Here is a 17,808-nt window from a genome sequence, read left to right as displayed (position 1 = left end):
ATGGATTTCTTTTTCGTTAACGTAATATGCTTGTCATGATTTTTCTTTGTCTTTCTAGAACTTATTGTATCTTCCTCCATATAAATCATACGCAATAGATCAGCTTATTCATCTATTAATTATTACTGCTATTATTATTGGTGGTGGTGTTATAACCACTTTATAGGTGAGGAATCTGAAGTAATCAGATAACTTTTCCCTTTCCAAAAGCACTTAAGAAATCCACTTTCGGGTAATCATTTTGAGGTAGGATGAGAAACCAGGCTTGAAGAGGGCAAAAATGACTCTTTCAATTCACCAGTTGGACTGAGCTGTACGTCACCTCTAGGTAATAGCGTGGGAACTGCACAAGCAAAGGGAGACACTGAAGACGACAATGGTAATAGCCGTACTGTTTTCTAATGGACAAAAAAAATGCCTATATTATAAGTTCTATTTCTCCTGCTTTCTGGCAGTATCATGCTCAGAGTGGAGTCCTGGCAAGGAAGTCAGGATACTTAGGTTCTGAAACCTGGTAATGATACTAACATAATGAGAGAACTTGAACAAGTCAACCCGACCTCTCTGAGCCTCAGTTTCCTTACGAAATGAGACTGAGAACATCGAAGTTCTCTAAGGGCCTCCTAGTTCTAAAATGCTTCCAGTCTAGGAAATAGCATAGAAGTCAATACGAGTGCAGGCTGAAGGGAAAGACAGGGCAGGGAGAAGGTTGCTTCCAGCCTAGAGAACAATCTCTGAACCACACCACTTGGCTCTTCTGCCCGTCTGTGCCCAAGATGGGAGCACAGGCAGTGAATAGAGAAGAGTGGAAAACTGCTCAGTCCTTACAGCCATCATTAACTGTCTGATTTTGGGTTTCTCAGGAAGTAGTGATAGTAGAGGTGTCCTGATAGCAAGAACCTTCAGATGATGCCGTTCCTCAAACGTAGTGAGAATTTCTCAACCTCCCTGAGTTTTTCATGACCCTCTTGTTCTTACAGAAAATTTCCAACATCCATCTCTACTTGGAACTCTAAATTCTCTGCAGCATTCTCCTCCTGTGGTGAGCAATGCAACTTCCCTAACACGAAGTGTCTGCAACTTCTCCAGAGTCTCTGCCCCTGCCGTCAGTTCGGCATCGGCTACTGGTACCCCTTTCCAGACACTCATGGGTAGTGCCTACCTTTACCAACATTCTAGCACGACTATGTTATCTGGAGTTACTGACCACAGCCAGATCTCCACTTCAGCTGCTTCCTATCCAGGTGTTCTTGAGTGGGACATCACAGCAAGCACTGAAAAGAATTCTTCTTCACTCGGAGACTTTACTCTGGCACTCACTGACCGCCACACAGCTGCCTCCTCCATGTTTCTGGCAGCCCAGTATGATAAAACTTCAGACGCCAAGAACATGGTCCCTCTACATCCATCGCTTTCTGCCAGCCTTGCTCAGGGAACACCATCTCAGATTCCAAATCAGGGGCAGAGCCGCCTGCCACTTCCCTGCCAGGAAGGAAGCCAGGTATATTACTATAACCAAGGCACACTGGGGTCTTTACTGTATGGAGAACTTGGCTCCTGCCCGCAATCCTACGGCTCGGCGTCATACACAGGAAGTCGGGCCTCTGGGCAACCAGAAATGGGAATGGGACCGAAGGAGATTCAGCCCACAAATATCCGACCACCAGCTTCCACCTCTGCAGTCTGCCACCCTGTGTCTGCTCAACGCATCACAGAAACAAGTTTTCAAGGTGAGTATAACAAACGCCAGAGAAAGTTGAAGAATGAGGTCGGCATTCAAAAATGGGGTCAAATCGACAGCTGGGAAGGGGTGTAGAGGCAGGTAGAATTCAGATCCTGAGCCTTTAATAACCACTACCTTCGCTCAGTGCCCTCTGTTTTTAGACTCTCTATGAGAACACCTAGGGCTTCCCTGGTGGCGCCGTGGTTAAGAATCCGCCTGCCAATGCAATGCGGGGGACACGGGTTCGAGCCCTGGTCTGCGAAGATCCCACATGCCGTGCAGCAACTAAGCGCATGTGCCACAACGACGGAGCCTGCATTCTAGAGCCCGTGAGCCTCAACTACCGAAGCCCACGTGCCTACAGCCCATGCTCCGCAACAAGAGAAGCCACCGCGATGAGAAGCCCGCACACCGCAACCAAGAGTAGCCCCCGCTAGCCGCCAACTAGAGAAAGCCCGTGCACAGCAATGAGAGACCCAGTGCAGCCAAAAACATAAATACGTAGAATAAATAAGTTCAAACAGTAAATAAATACATAAACATAAATTACAAAAAAAAAAGAACACCTAATGCAGGTGGGACGGTGGGAGGGCCACTGTAGAGGTCATCTATGCTACATGTACAAGAACCCCGAGAGCACACCAATCGGTACCACACTTTTCACTGCTGTAGCCGATCGTTCCCCCTGTACTGCCACACTGTAGCACTCCCTTCCCTCATCTACTGCTATAGTCTCTTCGGAAGGTGTTTCAGAACTCTTGTTATGAGAGTGCCAGTTGAACTGTCCTCACTTCCTTCATTTATACCAGGATTGAAGACCTTGTGGTCCGAGATCCTGTCCAGAGAGCAAGCAGGCTAAGACTCTGTCTTTGTTGATGTATTTCATCAGCAAGGGCTCTACCCCCTCTCCTAGTTCATGGTGTGACGTGTTCTTGGCCTCTCGGGAAAGTGGGGAGAATGGAAAGGACCCTATATGAGAATGCTAGGCTTTGTAAAACATTTCAGGTTTTTAAAAATAAGACTCATTTTGTATTGGACTTATAAACAGTCCTATGAAATACAAAGCGAGCCGAGAATCAGCGACAGGAAAGGCTCACCAGTAAGAATTACAACAGTCACCGCTTACCTCGTAGCATAGGGCACTGTCCGTGATCCTTAAGAAGAGTTAGTAGAAATGCCTTGCCCATCTTGCCCCTGAACCCCTTGAAAGGTACACGACTGCTGTGTTGGTGTTTAGGGGGAGCATCTCACTTACCAGGGACTGACTTCTCCCTTGATCCCTTTGTAGGGATGGAGACCTCCCCCCTGGTGATGAAAAATTCCCTGGGATTGCAACCTCCAAGCCAGACGTTTTGTGTGACACAAAGTCAAGAACTCCCCAAGTCCTGCAGTAGCAGAAACAGCCACATACTTGAGAGTAACCCACCATCTGAACTTGGGGACATTTCAGTGACAGCTCCAGTCCAGAGTGCCAGGCGTCTCCTGGCCCTGCCTCCAGCTCCAAGCCAGGGACAAATAGAGAGTAAGCACGTGGATGATATCAAAACCAAGCTTTCAAAGCCTCTGGATGCCTACCAGATCCCAACAGAGAACCAAGATCCTCCACTACTCCCTTTAGGAATCCCTGATATTCACCAGCCGCTGGCCTGCACCGATCCCCTCAGCCAAGAGGAGCAGCCTGGTTCTGAAAATGCTGATCTGGGAGAGAACAGCCGGAGTCGTCAGGACCTAGGGACACTTGAAAATGGGATTGAACCTAGCAGTGGTCTTGCAGACATTACTACACTGGCGGAGGATATTCACCTTCCCCAGCTCTTTAATCCTTTGAAAGATCTTGATCAATCCCAAGGTCCCAACGTGATCAAAGCTAAAGACACCAGAGCCATTAAGGTGAATCAGGTGCAGGAAAAGCCAAGTGTCATAAAGGTTCCCTCTGATCAACCCAGGAAGAACAAACAGAAAGCCTCTGAGCCTATCAGTGGCGCTCCCAAGGCCAAAATCCAGCCAAAGAATCCAGAGTGCCTGTTAGGGGGAGAAGTGGTTATATGCCACGCTGCAGTCAGTGACAGGGCTCCTGTGAACACGGCCAAGCACTCTCAAGGCAAACCTCAGAAAGCTGCATCCAGAAAGATCAGCAAAACTAAGAGCCACGGGCAGGAAAAGACCAAAAGGACCAGAGGGAGAAACAAGGCTGAGGAGAACAAGCAGTCAGGGAACAAAGTCAAGGCAGAAGAGAAGCCAGCAATCCCCCACACGAAGCGAAAGGAACACCAAACTGAGCTTCTCCAACAGAGCTTTCAAAAGCCTCGAACCTCCCTTGGCGTGCGCATGCTGGAGTCTGTGAAGGTTCTTCATGCGCTGGGGAAGAAGAATGAGACGAAAACTGGGCTCTCTTCCTGTCGGCTCTTGGGAAAGTCAAGCAACCCCAAAGACCCCCAGCCACCCCCAGCTATCCAGCCATGGCGGCATACCCCACGTGAGGGGAAGGGTCCTGAGAAAACGCAAGTCCAAGCCCAGAAACCAGACAGCAGTGCTGAAACAGAGTGTCCGTCTCCAGCCCAGTATGAGCGGCCTCCTCCTGGGAAGGTCAAGTTGATACCTCTGCCTTTTTCTGCCTGGGACAAGCCTCAAGCTCGACCCGCTCCTCGGAGGCCACAGTCTCTGGCCTCACATCGGCCTGCTGGGGCTTACCGTGCCCAGCCTGGTTCTACTGACTCAGCTCAACCTGCTGCAGCCAATTCATCCCAGCCAGCTCCTGCCTCTTTGCCAGGCCCCGCCAAACCAGCTCAGCCAACTGTGACCAACCCAACCCAACCGGCTTGGACCAACCATACCCAGCCTCGTGTCCCTCAGTCTGCTGCTCCTAGGCCTGCACCCTCCAAAACTTCATCTGGCGCTCCTCTCCAGCGGGAGCCTGTTCCCCCTGCTGTGAATAAGCGCCAGTCCCCACCCAAGCTCCAAACCCAATTTCTACTCCAAGACTTCAGCAAGCAACGAGTTCCATGGAGGGAACCCAACGTGCCTGAGCCAGTCATGTCAAAGCCCATCGAACAAGAGCAGAGGCCAGAGCGAGAGGCCATGAAGAGGCGGGCTCAACAACAACGGGAGAATGCTGCCAGATACACCTCTTCGGGCAAGCTGCAATTTTTCACCGAGAGGGAAAACGAAATGGAAATTGCCGACTACTACGGATACGTCAAGTGAGAGCTGCTAGGATTCTTGGTGCCACCTTGGCTACCAGCTGTTCTTCCATACACAGGTAAGACAGGTATAGAACTGAATAAGTAAATGGAATACAATTAATAGACGAGTAACAAACCTTTCGAATTTTCAGATGCTGCTAACTGGGGCGTGAGAAAGGAAGGACTGAAAGTTGGATGGGAGAATGAAGGAAAGGGGTAAAAACTGAGCAAAGAGGAAGGAACTTGGCCCAGGGCTAGGAAGGCCAAAAGAGACGTATGGATTTAGGAAAGGAAGCAGGAGCGAGGATGAAATGGCAGAAGTAAAAAGCAGGGTCAGAGGTCTGGGTTGAAAGAACACAATTGGAGTAGAGTTGAAGGTGACAGAAGATGAGTCTAGGTTTACTAGGAGAAATAGAAAAAGTCTCTCGGGGACGCTGGCCTTAAGTCTCACAACCACCAGATAGGTATTTCAGAAAACAAGAGGTTCAGGACACATCTCTGAAAGGTCTGAGTTGCCTTATTCAGGTGTGACTGTAGTGGGGGAATAGGGAAATCTACCAGAGAAGTGGCTAGGGCTCAGAGTTATCCTAGGGGCAGCTGACGACAGGGGCAGAGCCAAGGGAACTGCTGGATCAGGAGGCCCACGAACAAAGCAGGGGCATAGCCGCCTGTCACTTCCCTGCCAGGAAGGAAGCCAGGTATATTACTATAACCAAGGCACACTGGGGTCTTTACTGTATGGAGAACTTGGCTCCTGCCCGCAATCCTACGGCTCGGCGTCACACACAGGAAGTAGGGCCTCTGGGCAACCAGAAATGGGAATGGGACTGAAGGAGATTCAGCCCACAAATATCCGACCACCAGCTTCCACCTCTGCAGTCTGCCACCCTGTGTCTGCTCAACGCATCACAGAAACAAGTTTTCAAGGTGAGTATACAGACGGCAGAGAAAAGTTGAACAATGAGGTCAGCATTCAAAAATGGGGTCAAATCGACAGCTGGGAAGGGGTGTAGAGACAGGTAGAATTTAGATCCTGAGCCTTTAATAACCACTACCTTCTCTCAGTGCTCTCTGTTTTTAGACTCTATATGAGAACACCTAGGGCTTCCCTGGTGGCGCCTGCCAATGCAGGGGACACGGGTTCGAGCCCTGGTCTGCGAAGATCCCACATGCCGTGCAGCAACTAAGCGCATGTGCCACAACGACGGAGCCTGCATTCTAGAGCCCGTGAGCCTCAACTACCGAAGCCCACGTGCCTACAGCCCATGCTCCGCAACAAGAGAAGCCACCGCGATGAGATGCCCGCACACCGCAACCGAGAGTAGCCCCCGCTAGCCGCCAACTAGAGAAAGCCCGTGCACAGCAATGAGAGACCCAGTGCGGCCAAAAAAATAAATACGTAGAATAAATAAGTTCAAACAGTAAATAAATACATAAACATAAATTACAAAAAAAAAGAACACCTAATGCAGGTGGGAAGGTGCGAGGGCCACCGTAGAGGTCATCTATGCTACATGTACAAGAACCCCGAGAGCACACCAATCGGTACCACACTTTTCACTGCTGTAGCCGATCATTCCCCCTGTACTGCCACACTGTAGCACTCCCTTCCCTCATCTACTGCTATAGTCTCTTTGGAAGGTGTTTCCGAACTCTTGTTATCAGAGTGCCAGTTGAACTGTCCTCACTTCCTTCATTTATACCAGGATTGAAGACCTTGTGGTCCGAGATCCTGTCCAGAGAGCAAGCAGGCTAAGACTCTGTCTTTGTTGATGTATTTCATCAGCAAGGGCTCTACCCCCTCTCCTAGTTCATGGTGTGACGTGTTCTTGGCCTCTCGGGAAAGTGGGGAGAATGGAAAGGACCCTATATGAGAATGCTAGGCTCTGTAAAACATTTCAGGTTTTTAAAAATAAGACTCATTTTGTATTGGACTTACAACAGTCCTATGAAATACAAAGAAAGCCGAGAATCAGTGACAGGAAAGGATCACCAGTAAGAACTACAACAGTCACCGCTTACCTCGTAGCATAGGGCACTGTCCGTGATCCTTAAGAAGAGTTAGTAGAAATGCCTTGCCCATCTTGCCCCTGAACCCCTTGAAAGGTACACGACTGCTGTGTTGGTGTTTAGGGGGAGCATCTCACTTACCAGGGACTGACTTCTCCCTTGATTCCTCTGTAGTGATGGAGACTTCCCCGCTGATGAAAAATTCCCTGGGATTGCAACCTCCAAGCCAGACAGCTTTCCTATGGAATGACAGAGAACTTGTCAAGGTGAAACACCAGTCTGCGGGAGAAAGGGAAGAAGAGAATGATGGAAATCGTTTCTGGGAAACTATTTTTACATTATGTGTTGTTTGTTCCCGGTAAATAAACTGAAATCTTCCTAACAGTAAAACAAAATCTAAACCACTAAAGCCAATAATACAGGAGTATAACGTTCGAAAAAAATTTCTTTGGCTGCGCAGCATGTGGGATCTTAGCTCCCCAACCAGGGATTGAACCCACGCCTGCTGCATTGGAAGCGCAGAGTCTTCACCACGGGACCACCGGGGAAGTCCCAGGACTATCACTTTTAAAGGAGAAGGTACAAACCCCTCGGTTCTATGAACTGGAGATTTTTAGTAAGAAGTCAATATATTTGTTGTTAGGCACATTTTATGTTAGGCTGTCTCCCTGCACAGGATGCAGGCGCCTTGAGAATGGAAGTCATATCCCTCTATAGTACGTCCCTCTTCTTTCTGCTTTGCAGTTTGCTGCTCCACTTGCTCAACCCCACCTAGTAATAACCTATACTTCCCTTGTTCCTGTTTTCCCATCTGGAAAACAGACAAAAGGCAACCAAACAACGCAAAGGTCTCAACAAATAAGGGATATCCAAAACCAGAGATGGCCAGAACTTCTGTACCCCTGATGAAATAGTCCTCATACAAAACCTGATAATCAAATTCCTTAATGCTAGGAATCACAGTGAAAAATAGTATCTGAACTGACTTCTGTCAGATGAGTGAGAACTAAGGTTAATTCAGTGTATCTGAAGCATAGAAAGTGAGGGCAAAAGTGGCACAAGATGGGACTAGAGAAGCAGAGAGGATTCTAGACCACGCAGAGTCTTAAAGGCCAACAGTGTGTTTTCTATTCTCAAAACAATGCTTGTGAGCGATGTTTATGAGCAACGTTCCAACTTGCTTTGAAGGTTTCTTGTGTGAAGAGTGGATTGGAAGGAAACAAGATATATGGACACTAGTTAGGACCTAATCGCAACAGACAGGCAAGTTCAGTATTAGGAAGTTGAGGAAGAGCTGGCTGACAGATTCCAAAGAAATTCAGGAGATGAACTGAAGCGGGCTTAATGGGGTAGGAGATGGAGGAAAGGAAGGTCTTAGGGAATTCAAGGGTTTACTGCACACATGAGCAAAGTCTCAAAATTAATCATTTGAACGTACAGAGGCGGATCTCCCAAATGACACCGGTTAGGAAGCAACGGTACGCCCTTTAGAATTCCTAGAGACAACACAAATCAACTGTTTCGATGGAAAATTCGGCGGGACTCTTGATTTCCATGGGAATACAGAGAAAAGAGACACTGATCTGGCTTGCAGGTATATTTAGGAAGTTGTTAGCCGGACATCACCTACTAGTATCATGTAAGTAGGCCGTCCGAAGTAGGAAGCTTAGGGGAAAAACCTGGAGGAAAACTTAAAAGCTTAAGCCACACCTCTACACTACACCACCTTTCACAATTTCTTCTCAGATAAGCATCATCCCCATCAGTGAAGAAACTCGTTCGTACCTCATAATAGGAAAAACAGGCCTAAAGATTCAATGTGTGTCTTGGGAGGTCCCATCTATGCGATATCTTCCTGGGACCAGAAAAGGCCCCAGGAAGATCCATCTCTGCACCCCTGAAAGCTTACCACCAAGGAAAATGACTAGGTCCATAGATTGCCTCCCTCAAACCAGCTTACCTCACACACATAGATCATTAGCAACTCCGCCCTTACTCACATTATCACAGTCACAAGAGTGGTTAGGGAGAAAAGCACTAACCAGGGGAACTAAAACAGAGGCAATCCAGGCCAAGCTGGGCTGGTGGCAGATATCTTGCTCCTTACGCTCGGGTGCATAATGCGACTCACCACAGTGCCTTTTTCACAGACCCTTTTGAACGTTTCTCCACAGAATCCAACAGCTCAAGTTAGTTCATGACGCTTCAAGGTCAACAATCGTCAAGAGAAAAACATGCAATATGTCTTACAATGTTGGATTCCTTACAAACAGGACAAGGAGATAACCATGTAGACAAAACCAGAGCATTTGAAAACATCTGTATTCTACAAACACACCAGTGAATGCTATAAATAAGGTACTATGACATAAAACAAAATGAAAACTAGATGTGAGACTCTTCTCTTCAGTGTACAGACTTCATGGCAGTTGCTGCACACTATCTAGCTACTTAGATCTTTAACTCTCTGTTCTGTTAATACCAAATGAGGCCCAAGTGTGTCAACCTGTTTCCCACAGAAACCAAAAAGTCTACATGCATCTCTTTTCTCCTGTGCCCTTTCACCTTACCTGCTCCCAATTCTCCACCAACGTCCTCCTCTTTCTCTAATTATTCTCCTCTTCATTTTGCTTGGCCTTGCCCCCAAGCATGCAAGACAGAGAGTCCTAGAGGTCCAAGATTCTAGAGTGGCTGTTTGCAAGGCGGAGGAGATTACAGTAACTGCCACACTGTATATACTTCTGTGCAAAGAAAAAGGGACAGTGTTCAGAATGTCTCTCACATATAACAAGAGCTGGAGATGGCAGGATACCTGTGTGGCCCAAGGAACTAGAGCTAGCAAATTATGGGCCAAACAATTGCAACCAAAGGCTGGAAGAGGAAAGGTCTGCAACCAGCTCTGTCTCCTAGCTCTCTGGTATTTGCTGCCAACGGGCAGAGTCTATTTCGTGAAGCATCAAGCACTGAAAAGAAGACTCCTGCTGCTGGAAGTTGACAGGAAGTAACGTCCAATGCAAGATCAAGGCTTGTCCTCGAAGCAATGCCCATAATGGAAGAGAAAAAAAAAAGAGAAAGCGGAAGTGAAATGTTAAGTCGCAAGTCCAACCTGGCCCCCAGCCTAGCCCAGCCCAAGGAAGGTAGGAGTCAAGGAGAAGAAACTAAAAGAGAAGAGCCTTGGACCACAACATTCTCCACAAGGTACACTCAAGAAACTTCACCCTACTCTTGAACCAAGTTACAAAGAGAGCTTCTTAATCCCTACTTTGGCTCCTTAAAAGCTGCTATCAGTTCACTCATTAGACACATATGATTTCAGAACAACTGTAATAGTTCAAACTAGATGGCTCTTTCCTTCCTAAGGATTATTAATTAAAGAAGATCTATATAGCTCTAAGTATATGATACATAAAATAGAATACTCTGTAGAATATAAGTAACTCTTAGTTCAGTGTATTAATGAACGTCTGTAAGAAATGTGGCAATGATTTCCCTAATGGAAGAGCCTGGGGGAGGTAAATCTGTCTTCTAGGATTTCCTCCCCAGAGCTCAGAAACTCAGGTGTTGTTTTAGCTCTCCTACACTCTCTTCACCCAAGCCCGCCTTCCTGTTGGGGATCGGACCTCCCTATTGGCTCTCTCATACCTTTCAACTGCCTGCTTTGTGACATCACTCTCCTACCAAACCTACTACCACTTGGTAGAGTCTTGGGGTTTCCGTGGAGCTGTTTGGACCAGTAACCAGTGACCTCTGTACTGGACACGTGCGCCGTTCAGCTGCAGCCACTCGGACATCCTCTAGTGTTGTCTCCTCATCCCTGGTACCTGCAGTGGATGCTTCCTCTTCTCTGACCATGTCAGGTAAGAAAAGAAACTTTGGAAAGTTTTGCGTTCGATTCTTTTGCCCCTAAATTGAGTAGGAGATTCAAAATAGCATGGAATAATGAGGGAAAGTATTGAACTACACGTCTGGAGACCTAATTTCACTTTTGACTTTGACGTTTACTATCTGTGTGACTTTGGACAAATCACTGGCTGTCTCACAAAGCCTGTTGCTTTCCTTAACTGTTACGTTAGGATACCACGTTGGGTTGATCACTCTGATCCCCTTCTTTTCCAGTATTGAGCCTTAAAGGGTACCCATGTAGAAAACGAAATCAGACACTTCTCAAGAGTGTTTCAACAGAAACATAGAAAAGCCAGGGGACATAGAAAACTAGCAATATATACCAAGATGTTTCATCTCTAATGGTCTCCCTCCACTAGGATTTCGACTAGTTGAAAAGAGAGAATAGGGAGAGAGGATGGAGAGTACTGGGCTCTACAGGGAGGCACAGAGTCGAGCGTAAGGAAGTTTAGGATGGTTTTCATTAGCACAGGCCAACAGGCACCAAGAGATGGGAGAAAATGTAAGAATGAAGAGGGAAAGCATAGAGGAGCTCTCAAGAAAAACGGAGTTTGCAATGGAATGCTGATGGGAACCAAAGATTTTCAATTAAAGCAGCAACAGCACAGAGGGAAACCTGCTCAGAGCAGGGCAAAACCAAGTTGATGGTAGCAAACCCTTACATTAACAGACTAAGAAGGAAAGTAAGGCCAGAACAGGGGATCACCAGGAAAGGCAGCTTATCAGAAAAGTCATACTCCGTTTTCTTTCTTTTATTGCCTCTCTGAATACAGTTGGCCACTTGACAGTTTTGAATATAAACATTTTAGAAATACGTTTTAGAAATGATGCCTCCTATAAACAAGCAACCACAGTGGTTATCTAGGGGGCTGCTTTTCAGTGTTTTATTCTTTCTAATTTTTAAACTAGGTAGACATTTCACCAATTCAACATTTTAAGTGATATCTTCTAAATTGAATCAGAAGGACTATTTTCCTTGGTGTGATATGTAGGTTCTAAGGCAAGGCTGCTTTTCATTTTTACAGTTATTTCCTTCCTAACACAGAGAGCACATTGATCAACAGCCATCGTTCGCTTGTAGAGCTTAGCTACCGAAGAAGAAGAAGAAGAAGAAGAAAAAGTCAAGCCCCACATCTCTAATTCCCCCCACTTAGGGAATTCCCTGGCGGTCCAGTGCTTAGGACTCGGTGCTTTCACGGCCAGGGCCACGCGGCGCGGCCAAAGAAACAAAACAAACAAACATCCACGTTTATCGAAAACCATATTGTGGAGTCCTGTGGATTTTCTTACATTTGAAAATCTTTTTTAATTGGATTCTAGGCATGATGGTTTTTTGAGGTTTTGGGATGCCATCTTCTTGGATGCTGAAGATGATTCTAATCTAAGTTCTAGGATAAATCCAAAAACCTTCCTGATACATTTTAAGCTTCCTTTCTGCTTATTATATAAGCTATATTCATTGAAATATATATTTCTCCTAGGCTTAATACCTCTTACTTGCTGGGTAAAAATATGAAGGAGCACAATAATGAAACTCTTTTACACTTATTATTTTGCTGTCTGCTTCGTACCGGTTTTCATTGAAATACTTGTCTATATGTGTTGTGGCTACCTATACATGCACATTTATTGCATTCTGTTGCTTGTTATGCATTTTTTACTGACATACCTTCTCTGTCTGTATGCATTGGCTAGGAATTCATTCACCTCTATCACCTCCATCGTGTCTTCTGGTTAATAGTATTCACTAAAATAGAGTGGGCAAAATTCACTTTCATAATATTGCATGGATGGTACAGAATGCCATTTGTTAGTAAATTCATTAGGCTTCGATACTTGCCACATACCCCAGTTTTCATTAATATCTATGGATTTCTTTTTCGTTAACGTAATATGCTTGTCATGATTTTTCTTTGTCTTTCTAGAACTTATTGTATCTTCCTCCATATAAATCATACGCAACAGATCAGCTTATTCATCTATTAATTATTACTGCTATTATTATTGGTGGTGGTGTTATAACCACTTTACAGATGAGTAATCTGAAGTAATCAGATAACTCTTCCCTTTCCAAAAGCACTTAAGAAATCCACTTTCGGGTAATCATTTTGAGGTAGGATGAGAAACCAGGCTTGAAGAGGGCAAAAATGACTCTTTCAATTCACCAGTTGGACTGAGCTGTACGTCACCTCTAGGTAATAGCGTGGGAACTGCACAAGCAAAGGGAGACACCGAAGACGACAATGGTAACAGCCGTACTGTTTTCTAATGGACAAAAAAAATGCCTATATTATAAGTTCTATTTCTCCTGCTTTCTGGCAGTATCATGCTCAGAGTGGAGTCCTGGCAAGGAAGTCAGGATACTTAGGTTCTGAAACCTGGTAATGATACTAACATAATGAGAGAACTTGAACAAGTCAACCCGACCTCTCTGAGCCTCAGTTTCCTTACTCACGAAATGAGACTGAGAACATCGAAGTTCTCTAAGGGCCTCCTAGTTCTAAAATGCTTCCAGTCTAGGAAATAGCATAGAAGTCAATACGAGTGCAGGCTGAAGGGAAAGACAGGGCAGGGAGAAGGTTGCTTCCAGCCTAGAGAACAATCTCTGAACCACACCACTTGGCTCTTCTGCCCGTCTGTGCCCAAGATGGGAGCACAGGCAGTGAATAGAGAAGAGTGGAAAACTGCTCAGTCCTTACAGCCATCATTAACTGTCTGATTTTGGGTTTCTCAGGAAGTAGTGATAGTAGAGGTGTCCTGATAGCAAGAACCTTCAGATGATGCCGTTCCTCAAACGTAGTGAGAATTTCTCAACCTCCCTGAGTTTTTCATGACCCTCTTGTTCTTACAGAAAATTTCCAACATCCATCTCTACTTGGAACTCTAAATTCTCTGCAGCATTCTCCTCCTGTGGTGAGCAATGCAACTTCCCTAACACGAAGTGTCTGCAACTTCTCCAGAGTCTCTGCCCCTGCCGTCAGTTCGGCATCGGCTACTGGTACCCCTTTCCAGACACTCATGGGTAGTGCCTACCTTTACCAACATTCTAGCACGACTATGTTATCTGGAGTTACTGACCACAGCCAGATCTCCACTTCAGCTGCTTCCTATCCAGGTGTTCTTGAGTGGGACATCACAGCAAGCACTGAAAAGAATTCTTCTTCACTCGGAGACTTTACTCTGGCACTCACTGACCGCCACACAGCTGCCTCCTCCATGTTTCTGGCAGCCCAGGATGATAAAACTTCAGACGCCAAGAACATGGTCCCTCTACATCCATCGCTTTCTGCCAGCCTTGCTCAGGGAACACCATCTCAGATTCCAAATCAGGGGCAGAGCCGCCTGTCACTTCCCTGCCAGGAAGGAAGCCAGGTATATTACTGTAACCAAGGCACACTGGGGTCTTTACTGTATGGAGAACTTGGCTCCTGCCCGCAATCCTACGGCTCGGCGTCATACACAGGAAGTCGGGCCTCTGGGCAACCAGAAATGGGAATGGGACTGAAGGAGATTCAGCCCACAAATATCCGACCACCAGCTTCCACCTCTGCAGTCTGCCACCCTGTGTCTGCTCAACGCATCACAGAAACAAGTTTTCAAGGTGAGTATAACAAACGCCAGAGAAAGTTGAAGAATGAGGTCGGCATTCAAAAATGGGGTCAAATCGACAGCTGGGAAGGGGTGTAGAGGCAGGTAGAATTTAGATCCTGAGCCTTTAATAACCACTACCTTCGCTCAGTGCCCTCTGTTTTTAGACTCTATATGAGAACACCTAGGGCTTCCCTGGTGGCGCCGTGGTTAAGAATCCGCCTGCCAATGCAATGCGGGGGACACGGGTTCGAGCCCTGGTCTGCGAAGATCCCACATGCCGTGCAGCAACTAAGCGCATGTGCCACAACGACGGAGCCTGCATTCTAGAGCCCGTGAGCCTCAACTACCGAAGCCCACGTGCCTACAGCCCATGCTCCGCAACAAGAGAAGCCACCGCGATGAGAAGCCCGCACACCGCAACCAAGAGTAGCCCCCGCTAGCCGCCAACTAGAGAAAGCCCGTGCACAGCAATGAGAGACCCAGTGCAGCCAAAAAAATAAATACGTAGAATAAATAAGTTCAAACAGTAAATAAATACATAAACATAAATTACAAAAAAAAGAACACCTAATGCAGGTGGGAAGGTGGGAGGGCCACTGTAGAGGTCATCTATGCTACATGTACAAGAACCCCGAGAGCACACCAATCGGTACCACACTTTTCACTGCTGTAGCCGATCGTTCCCCCTGTACTGCCACACTGTAGCACTCCCTTCCCTCATCTACTGCTATAGTCTCTTCGGAAGGTGTTTCAGAACTCTTGTTATGAGAGTGCCAGTTGAACTGTCCTCACTTCCTTCATTTATACCAGGATTGAAGACCTTGTGGTCCGAGATCCTGTCCAGAGAGCAAGCAGGCTAAGACTCTGTCTTTGTTGATGTATTTCATCAGCAAGGGCTCTACCCCCTCTCCTAGTTCATGGTGTGACGTGTTCTTGGCCTCTCGGGAAAGTGGGGAGAATGGAAAGGACCCTATATGAGAATGCTAGGCTTTGTAAAACATTTCAGGTTTTTAAAAATAAGACTCATTTTGTATTGGACTTATAACAGTCCTATGAAATACAAAGCGAGCCGAGAATCAGTGACAGGAAAGGCTCACCAGTAAGAATTACAACAGTCACCGCTTACCTCGTAGCATACGGCACTGTCCGTGATCCTTAAGAAGAGTTAGTAGAAATGCCTTGCCCATCTTGCCCCTGAACCCCTTGAAAGGTACATGACTGCTGTGTTGGTGTTTAGGGGGAGCATCTCACTTACCAGGGACTGACTTCTCCCTTGATCCCTTTGTAGGGATGGAGACCTCCCCCCTGGTGATGAAAAATTCCCTGGGATTGCAACCTCCAAGCCAGACGTTTTGTGTGACACAAAGTCAAGAACTCCCCAAGTCCTGCAGTAGCAGAAACAGCCACATACTTGAGAGTAACCCACCATCTGAACTTGGGGACATTTCAGTGACAGCTCCAGTCCAGAGTGCCAGGCGTCTCCTGGCCCTGCCTCCAGCTCCAAGCCAGGGACAAATAGAGAGTAAGCACGTGGATGATATCAAAACCAAGCTTTCAAAGCCTCTGGATGCCTACCAGATCCCAACAGAGAACCAAGATCCTCCACTACTCCCTTTAGGAATCCCTGATAGTCACCAGCCGCTGGCCTGCACCGATCCCCTCAGCCAAGAGGAGCAGCCTGGTTCTGAAAATGCTGATCTGGGAGAGAACAGCCGGAGTCGTCAGGACCTAGGGACACTTGAAAATGGGATTGAACCTAGCAGTGGTCTTGCAGACATTACTACACTGGCGGAGGATATTCACCTTCCCCAGCTCTTTAATCCTTTGAAAGATCTTGATCAATCCCAAGGTCCCAACGTGATCAAAGCTAAAGACACCAGAGCCATTAAGGTGAATCAGGTGCAGGAAAAGCCAAGTGTCATAAAGGTTCCCTCTGATCAACCCAGGAAGAACAAACAGAAAGCCTCTGAGCCTATCAGTGGCGCTCCCAAGGCCAAAATCCAGCCAAAGAATCCAGAGTGCCTGTTAGGGGGAGAAGTGGTTATATGCCACGCTGCAGTCAGTGACAGGGCTCCTGTGAACACGGCCAAGCACTCTCAAGGCAAACCTCAGAAAGCTGCATCCAGAAAGATCAGCAAAACTAAGAGCCACGGGCAGGAAAAGACCAAAAGGACCAGAGGGAGAAACAAGGCTGAGGAGAACAAGCAGTCAGGGAACAAAGTCAAGGCAGAAGAGAAGCCAGCAATCCCCCACACGAAGCGAAAGGAACACCAAACTGAGCTTCTCCAACAGAGCTTTCAAAAGCCTCGAACCTCCCTTGGCGTGCGCATGCTGGAGTCTGTGAAGGTTCTTCATGCGCTGGGGAAGAAGAATGAGACGAAAACTGGGCTCTCTTCCTGTCGGCTCTTGGGAAAGTCAAGCAACCCCAAAGACCCCCAGCCACCCCCAGCTATCCAGCCATGGCGGCATACCCCACGTGAGGGGAAGGGTCCTGAGAAAACGCAAGTCCAAGCCCAGAAACCAGACAGCAGTGCTGAAACAGAGTGTCCGTCTCCAGCCCAGTATGAGCGGCCTCCTCCTGGGAAGGTCAAGTTGATACCTCTGCCTTTTTCTGCCTGGGACAAGCCTCAAGCTCGACCCGCTCCTCGGAGGCCACAGTCTCTGGCCTCACATCGGCCTGCTGGGGCTTACCGTGCCCAGCCTGGTTCTACTGACTCAGCTCAACCTGCTGCAGTCAATTCATCCCAGCCAGCTCCTGCCTCTTTGCCAGGCCCCGCCAAACCAGCTCAGCCAACTGTGACCAACCCAACCCAACCGGCTTGGACCAACCATACCCAGCCTCGTGTCCCTCAGTCTGCTGCTCCTAGGCCTGCACCCTCCAAAACTTCATCTGGCGCTCCTCTCCAGCGGGAGCCTGTTCCCCCTGCTGTGAATAAGCGCCAGTCCCCACCCAAGCTCCAAACCCAATTTCTACTCCAAGACTTCAGCAAGCAACGAGTTCCATGGAGGGAACCCAACGTGCCTGAGCCAGTCATGTCAAAGCCCATCGAACAAGAGCAGAGGCCAGAGCGAGAGGCCATGAAGAGGCGGGCTCAACAACAACGGGAGAATGCTGCCAGATACACCTCTTCGGGCAAGCTGCAATTTTTCACCGAGAGGGAAAACGAAATGGAAATTGCCGACTACTACGGATACGTCAAGTGAGAGCTGCTAGGATTCTTGGTGCCACCTTGGCTACCAGCTGTTCTTCCATACACAGGTAAGACAGGTATAGAACTGAATAAGTAAATGGAATACAATTAATAGACGAGTAACAAACCTTTCGAATTTTCAGATGCTGCTAACTGGGGCGTGAGAAAGGAAGGACTGAAAGTTGGATGGGAGAATGAAGGAAAGGGG

The 17,808-nt window shown here is 47.3% G+C and overlaps 1 protein-coding gene across 1 annotated transcript in view; it reads right to left on the bottom strand.

The window, feature by feature from the left end:
• Positions 1-17,808, bottom strand: part of LOC309621936 (uncharacterized protein) — a gene marked incomplete at its 5' end in the record, with an annotated part of 133,747 nt that overhangs the window by 69,484 nt on the left and 46,455 nt on the right. Inside the window, 1 exon segment of the mRNA XM_082409208.1 lies at positions 7,057-7,194. Within this exon segment, the coding sequence (XP_082265334.1) occupies positions 7,057-7,194 (138 nt within the window).

This window comes from Balaenoptera borealis, assembly GCF_965194805.1.
Source record: "Balaenoptera borealis genome assembly, contig: HAP1_SCAFFOLD_1226, whole genome shotgun sequence".
NCBI classification, from domain to species: domain Eukaryota; kingdom Metazoa; phylum Chordata; class Mammalia; order Artiodactyla; family Balaenopteridae; genus Balaenoptera; species Balaenoptera borealis.
This window is presented reverse-complemented; position numbering and strand designations above follow the sequence as displayed.